Below are 8,109 nucleotides of genomic sequence, written 5' to 3'. Positions count from 1 at the left end.
ACACAAGGAAATGTGAATGACAACAAATAAAACGTTTTAATTATTTTAAATAATTAAATTGAATTATTGAATTGTCCTATGGCACGTTGTCCCATGGTGAGTTGGCCATGGAGAGTTGTCTCACTGCGAGTTGACTACCGTGAATTGACCATGGAGAGTTGGCTATGGAGAGTTGTTCCATTCCATGAGCAGGAAAACGAATGTTGACTCAGACATCATATGGTAACCCTCAGAATACTTTGGACAAAGTGATTTTTGTTGTTCTCTTTGCAACTAAGGTACTGAATATTTGTTGCATGTCATAAAAATGCTAATACTAGTAATTCTAACTCTTTTGCTCTGAGTACATGCATACTGAGATTTGTCCCTTTCTATTTCCATTGTTTCTTCTAGCCACTTCTACATCTACTGCTGGGACAAGTCATCTCACAAGATGTGATGTGAATAAGAAAGGCTACTGTGTAAATGGGGGTGAATGCTTCATGGTCAAAGATCTTCCAAACCCAAGATATTTATGCAAGTACGAGAAACTTCCCAATGAAGCTACAGAATTTATTGCTTTAATGCATGTTTCATATAGTAACACTGTTTAACCTAAAGAATATATGTTATGAGCTGATGACAGGTTTTTTTGTCCTCCAAAATAAGAGTTAAACACCATCCCAAGTCATTTCCCATGTCTCCAAAACATGCAGATAGTTTTGTGTGTATGATTTAAATTAGATTAAATCCATATATAAAATTATTTAGCCAAAAAAAGGAATAACAATCTGTTAGACAAAGAAATACCATTTTTCTTTCAAAAAAAATCCCCAATGTATTAAAATAAAAGGAGCCACTATTTTAGTGCCTAATTTGCTTCCAGCTGTATTGGACCATCTGTTGACATGGTCAATGACTGCATTTCATAAAAATTATCAGACCCATAAGTCAACATAGCTGGAGTGAACCAATTTGAAAAACTACACTAAATGAATGTTTGGTTTGACTAGATGATACTGTTCATATGGTAAAAGCATTCAAAAATTTTAATGTTGTTATTTATGCATTTGTTTGGAGAAAAAAATCATGTTTTAAATTAAAAGTCCATTTACAAAATACAAATATGAAATACACATATGCTTTCTCTCTTTCATTAAAACAAAACGTTCTGAAATTATTCCATAATATTTGCTAGATCAATGACCTGTGATAGCTTACCATTGTGGTAGAGATGTCACAACTGACTTTCCACTATTTTTCAAGCTGAAAGTTGTTCCAGAAACATTAAAACATATAGCACATACTCTGTGAAAAATTAGATAATTAATTGTTTGGAATTCTAAGATGTCTTATATTTTGGCTGCATCAAATAAAGACACTAATCTTTTATGATTGCTTTATGAAATGTAACTGAAAGGGGGAGAATGCTAAAATATTCTTTTTCTTTTTCTAGAAGCTAGAAGTTTCCTATAGATCTGAGACTTAGTTAATATTGTAAGCCTCGCATCAAATTGAGAATATAATTACTTCTTAATGGGTGTTCTTACATTGCTTTGTTTTCAGATTGGCCTTGTTAAACCAAAAAGTATGTTTGAGCACAATTGGAAATTATCAAGTGCTTTTCATTTCATACCACTCCTACTATATTGCTCATAATGACATTCAAATTATGATATAATTATATGCAAGAATAGATAAAGCAGAAAGATCAATTTCATTCAGATAAAATGTCATACCAACTCTAGTTAAAATGTTCAGATTGGAAAGCAAATTTGGCCAATGAAGTGTTTGAAAGACCATACTCATCCAGTTTTGCCATACAAAATACAGTGTTATCTAATTAATCCAAGTAAGCAGAGCTGTACTATCACTTCGTTGTTGGTTTTTTTAAAAAAAACAAATAGATACAAATTCATATCAGAATTAGAAATAGAGTGTTTTGATACAGCTATATTCTAAAGGAGAAGCATTTAGATATTTCTGGTTTTGCTTCAATAATAAATTCATATTTATTACACATGATTTACTGTTTGAAAAACAAAGCAATATTTCCTTAAACTGAAACACAAACCATAACATTGCAGACAATTTTACTATTGTCAAACATTCTCTCTTTAGCTGCCAACCTGGGATTCAAATATCTTTATGGCCAACAAAGTTATCAGTAAAATATCTGATACTAAGCTCAAGGTAAAATGTCATTGGAGAAAAGTTCCTAACAACTAAAAACTCTCATTCTAATTCATATCACATAATCATACTCATACTCATATCATTATGTCAACCTTGGTCTTCAAGCATAGATTGAAGATTAATTAATGCAGTGTAGGAAGCTCTTATTTTAAACATGTAGTCACTGTGCGATCAACATTGCTACAGTGTTGTTTGTGGTAGTCACTCTTGCTTTTTTTTATTGAAAAGTTTTATACAGTATACAATATCCCAAAACCCACCCACCCCTAACCCTCCCCCCTCTTCCCAGAGCTGAGTACAGGGTTACAAATTAATAATCAAATTCTAATTAACATTACCCAACTATATAAGTAACCAAATGCATAAAATACATTAAATTCCATTTAAGATAAATATAAGCAAATTAAAACAGAAAGAATAATATAAACAAGTCAATATTAATTAAACCATAGTAATACCAAATTTAAAATGAGTTATTATACTATCAGTACTAATCTAAAATTTACTCATAAGCTAAATGAAACTTTTTAATCCCATATTTATTCTGAATATAATCTATCCATCTTCTCCAAACCGAAATATATCTTTCTTGTGTATGATCCTTCAAATAGGCAGAAATTTTTGCCATTTCTGCTAAATTTGACACCTTAAACATCCATTCTTCTATAGTAGGCAAGGACTCTTTCTTCCAATATTGCCCTACCAATAATCTTGCTACTGTTATTAAGTTCAACATCAAATTAGTTTCTTTAACATCAAAATCTACAATAATACCCAACAAAAATAATTGAGGGGTAAACTTTATCTTTCTTTTAAAAATCTTTTGAATGTTCCACCAAATTTTAATCCAAAAAGCTTTTATATTTCTACAAGTCCACCAAATATGAAAATAGGTTGCATCCAAGCTACCACATCTCCAACATTTGGGTTGTAAATTAGAATACATACAAGACAGCTTTCTGGGATCCAAATGTCACCTGTAAAACATTTTATAAAAATTTTCTCTTAAATTTTGAGCCTGTGTAAATTTTACATTTCTAACCCAAATTATCTCCCATGTATCCAACGGGATCGGTTCCTGAATATTTTGAGCCCACTTTACCATACAATCTTTAATTAGATCCATTTCAAAATCCAATTCTATTAAAACATTGTAAATTCTCTTTATATGGGCCCAGTCACTCTTGCTTTTATAAATTTTATTAGCCAAACCACATGTTTTGCTATTTTCAGAAATAATCAGAGTTTGAAAATGGAGTTTTGGTTAGGTTAGGAAGAGATAACATAATTTATTTTGTGTTTTTGGAAAATTAATTCGTGCCCACCAATTACCAGGATCCATGAATAGTGGTGCTATTTACTCAAAAGGAACTCTTGGTGTTGGTATTCCTGAAACAGGACACATTTTTTTACAGGCCATTCTGGTTTATTTACTAATAAGGCCTTTCTGAAACATTCACAAGCTAGATCAGTGATAAAATAGAATTTTAAAAACCTTAGCAGCTCTGATTTGATGAAGCCCTTCTGAGTATGTTTAACACATACAATCCAATAACATTTGCTGTATTTAAGCAAAATTGTTTCAAAGTGCCTTTCAAAGAGGCTAAAACATATAATGAACAGTTGCTGGAATTCGGTATGTCTAGTCTAATGAAGAGAAGGACGAGGGGGGACATGATAGCAGTGTTCCAATATCTCAGGGGTTGCCACAAAGAAGAGGGAGTCAAGCTATTCTCCAAAGCACCTGAAGGCAGGACAAGAAGTAATGGATGAAAATTAACCAAAGAGAGAAGCAATCTAGAACTAAGGAGAAATTTCCTGACAGTTAGAACAACTAATCAGTGGAACAACCTGCGTCCAGAAGCTGTGAATGCTCCAGCACTGGAGGTTTTTAAGAAGAGACTGGACAGCCATTTGCCTGAAATGGTATAGGGTTTCCTGCCTGAGCAGGGGGTTGGACTAGGTGACCTCCAAGGTCCCTTCCAACTACTTATTATTATTATTATTATTATTATTATTATTATTATTATTAAATATTATTTTGTTTTGGTCGGTATATTTCAAGCAGGATGTGACTACTATACAAGACTTAGGAAAACATATTTGGGAGAAAATGATCCTCAAATGTTAAGCATAAAAAATGTTGTATACTTTTAAAATCCTGACATTCATAAAAACAGTAAACTATGACTCAAACATCTATGTTACTTATTGAATTTTCCAATAGTTGCACTATTTCTCCTTTATGCAAGGAGAAAAAAAAGGAATGATCCTTTTTTTAAAATATATAGATAATTGAGATTGGAAAAGTTAAAAAAAGCAAAATGGTTAAAAATAGATTTAATTGAATTTGGATTGGATTCAGGCAGCAAAAAGAATTTAATAGCAATCAGGAATAAGATATATATATATATATAATATATATATATATATATATATATATATATATATATATATATATATATATATATATATATATATATTACAAACACAGCACAATTTCTTTGTATGAACCAGGGAAGATAAGTTTTTTTATGGTATAAATTTCAAACAAGTTTTTTTTTCCTTTTTTCTCTCTTTCAACATGACATTTTCTTTTCATCCCTTGAATTCAAAATGATACTGAACAAAAGCAATGAAATCCAATTCAGTTCTAGTGGGGATTCTTCTCTCTCTCTCTCTCTCTCTCTCTCTCTCTCTCTCTCTCTCTCTCTCTCTCTCTCTCTTTGTTTACCCTATAGCAATAGTTATAATAGTGATAGTGATAGCAATAAAAAAGCACATTTTCTGTGGCAAATCCAATCTGGGCCACTGGAACCTTTCCAAATGGGTTTGAACTGGAATCCTAAAGAAAGTTCAATAATCCACACAATTAATTTACATAGCATTTTATAGATGAGATTTTCTTCTCTTTTTTTCCCCCTGCAAGGATATGAACAATATCCTTTGCTGTTTCAGGAAAATTGGGTGCATGATGGACTTTTGACTGTGCTGGTTAATTAAAACCACCAGACGGAGATTGTCTAAATGGACAGAGGAAATGATAAATGCTTTCCTATAGGATTATAAATTACCTGCAGTATTAAAGGACAATACAATTAAATCATTTCTATAAAAACATTATCTCCATTTCTGTTTCCTAGATTATTATTATCCATTTTTAAATGTTTTCCATTCAGATAAAAGTATTTGAATGTGTATTACTGTCCCAATTTCATATATTTTTTGATTAATTAATTAGACCAAATCCACAATTGTGGCATCTATGATATTGTAATCTGCCAACTGGTATAAATCATATCAAACTAAAAATTATTGAACTAAGAAATCAGCTTTGCCTAGAAACTGAACTAAATTAACAGTTCTTTTAAAAAATGTATTTGTTTTGCTAATGATTCTTCGTTTTATAAGCATTAAAGACATGTTTAATCCTTGTCAATCTACCAGAAACTATTAAGAGTTTATAACCCCTGATTTAAATTCTTGATCTAGATCAGACATGTCAAACTCGCGACATCACATGACGCCAGTTTTGCCATTGCTGACAATGGGGTGGGTGCAGCTTCCACATGAAACATCCAGCCCATGGGCCAGCAGTTTGACACCCCTGATCTAGATCTATTATAATCCAGATTCTGGTCTTGAGACTGTAACCAACCAATGAACATACGTACATACATACATATATACCTACATACATACATACCCATTATGCTATTCCTTTTTGAGGTAACCTATGTTATGCACAACACAGAAAAGACCAATAAACAGTGACCCAAAGGAATTAAAGACATGAAATAAGGAAAAAGAGAAGCACGGCATATAGATATTTCTTCTCCCATGGATGTAGTGGAACATCATCTGAAGAATTAGGTGCAGAGGTTGAAGGATCTAGAGAATGCATCTAATGCAGAGTCCTTGATAGAATCAGAGAGAGCATTTTGGGATCAGAGACTCCTATATGACGGAGGTTCCCAGTTTTCTCCTGAGCTGAATTCAAGTCCTGTTTCTTACAAGAGTTTACAATATCTGAGGAATTGCTTGTTTCAATATAAGTCTGATCTTTAAAGAGAACTTTTTATTACCGCTTTTCCTGAGGCATGGTTACATATATTTTTTTAGCTAAAGCTTGGGAGTCCTATTTGGCCAGTTTGCCTCCTTTATTCTGAATAATATTGAGGATCAGCTTTTCTACTGGACCCTAATAATAGAATAAATATATTTTTGCCTCTGATTTTATAATGTTCTTGCTACTGATATATTACATTGTTGTTTTAACATAATGCTGCCTGGAGTTCATTTGATTTGGTCAATTAATAATTTTAAATCATAGAAAGAAAGAAAAGAAAGAAAGAAAGAAAGAAAGAAAGAAAGAAAGAAAGAAAGAAAGAAAGAAAGAAAGAAAGAAAGAAAGAAAGAAAGAAAGAAAGAAAAACATTGCCTATTTCATCATATAATTTGTATTTGAAAATGTTATTCTCTGCTTTGGGTAGTTTTGTAGTCCAACTATAACATAAAAGTCCATGTTTCTGCATATTTATTAAAATATCAATGGATATGGCAGTGGGAAAAAAAGGATAATATCCTTAATTGATCACGCCATCAAAATAAATGCTGAAAGCACCAATGAATTCATGGTATAGCATTCTAGAAAAAGAAACATCAGCTGAAAATTTTATCATCAGCATTACTTCCTTTCCTTGATTGTACGTTTTAGTTTTGTTATTTGTGGTTATCTTTTGGTGACACAGAATTTGTTTACATAAAAATGCAATGGTTCTGTCATCCATTTTCATTTTAAATTCTTTCTCCGAGGTCTTTTAGAGGAGTCTCATGTTCCATAGAAACAGAACAGGATTTTCTCTACCCCTGAGTTCTTCTCTTTTTAAATTGTGGATCACATTTTTGCCTTTAGGTGTCAGGATGGATTCTCTGGACCAAGATGTGCTGAAGTTGTACCCATGAAAGTCCATAAATTGCCAAAAAGTCCACAAAGTATGTTTTAAAATAAGATGAAATGTGTTTTCTCCCCAAATTACAGCAATCAAAATCACTATCATTTGATGTTTTCACTCTTCAGTTTAAAATGGGATCTTTTTCTTTTGCCTTTGACCATTCTGTGCAGATTTGACAGCACCAAACACTTACTATTGTTTTGCTAATGGCAGCAATTCTTTATTGTTCTGGTTGTCATTGAAAGTATTCTTATTTGGATAAGAGTCTCTGAGGCTTTAGCCTAATTTTTTTAAAAAAATAGCTGGCTTGTGTTCAAGTTCACTATCTAATGACAATAATATCAAGTTGTCATTTCAGGTGTTGTACTTTTATATTAACTAAAATTAACCACCTTCCTCCTTAAATTGGTACTTGTAAAGCCATTTTTTTTTCCTCAAAACATTTTCAGCCTCTTGGCAATAAGAAACAGGCCCAATTTCTGAAGATGAATTCATCAAAGTTCTGGCTGCAGTCACGCAAGGAGCCTCTTAGCATATAATTGCCTCTTTTTCTTTTTCTCTGTTTTCTCTTTCTTTTTGTTTTTGTTTTTACTCTCAGGTGCCCAAATGAATTTACTGGTGATCGCTGTCAAAACTACGTAATGGCCAGCTTCTACAGTACGTCCACTTCCTTTCTGTCTCTGCCTGAATAGGAGCATGCTCAGTTTGGTTCTGCTTTCTTCTAGTCGCATCTTTCCTCAGATTTTCCTTTATTACTAAATGGATTCCATGAACCTTAATCTTGGTTGCTTCTGCCTGTTTGCATGGTAATGATTGTCCAAGCAATGTCAAGACTTCAGCAAAATTAGAACAATAAAAATTAAGGGGGGAAACAATATTGATTCCAATTAATAGCTTTTCAAGGAGCTAAACATGAACATAAGGCTAAATATCATTACAAAGCTGTAACTATCCGAATCTAATCCAAATAAGATATTTC

At 32.3% G+C, this 8,109-nt stretch overlaps 1 protein-coding gene across 7 annotated transcripts in view; it reads left to right on the top strand.

Moving 5' to 3' along the window:
• Positions 1-370: 370 nt before the first annotated feature.
• Positions 371-8,109, top strand: part of LOC120318190 (pro-neuregulin-1, membrane-bound isoform) — a 30,083-nt gene continuing 22,344 nt past the window's right edge. For 2 of the 7 annotated variants that reach the window (XM_039365559.1, XM_039365557.1), the window contains exons 1-2: positions 371-520; positions 7,729-7,787. In XM_039365559.1, the coding sequence (XP_039221493.1) occupies positions 483-520; positions 7,729-7,787 (97 nt within the window). In that variant the 5' untranslated portion in view covers positions 371-482. Of the gene's footprint in view, positions 521-7,090; positions 7,171-7,728; positions 7,788-8,109 lie in introns of all 7 variants that reach the window. The other 5 variants (XM_039365561.1, XM_039365560.1, XM_039365558.1 and 2 more) reach the window with 4 other exon arrangements.

This window comes from Crotalus tigris, unplaced genomic scaffold (genome assembly GCF_016545835.1).
Source record: "Crotalus tigris isolate CLP2741 ecotype Arizona unplaced genomic scaffold, ASM1654583v1 scf7180000020112.174653, whole genome shotgun sequence".
Taxonomy (NCBI): Eukaryota; Metazoa; Chordata; class Lepidosauria; order Squamata; family Viperidae; genus Crotalus; species Crotalus tigris.
The sequence above is the reverse complement of the archived record's forward strand: the minus strand, read 5'-3'. Positions and strand labels throughout refer to the sequence as shown.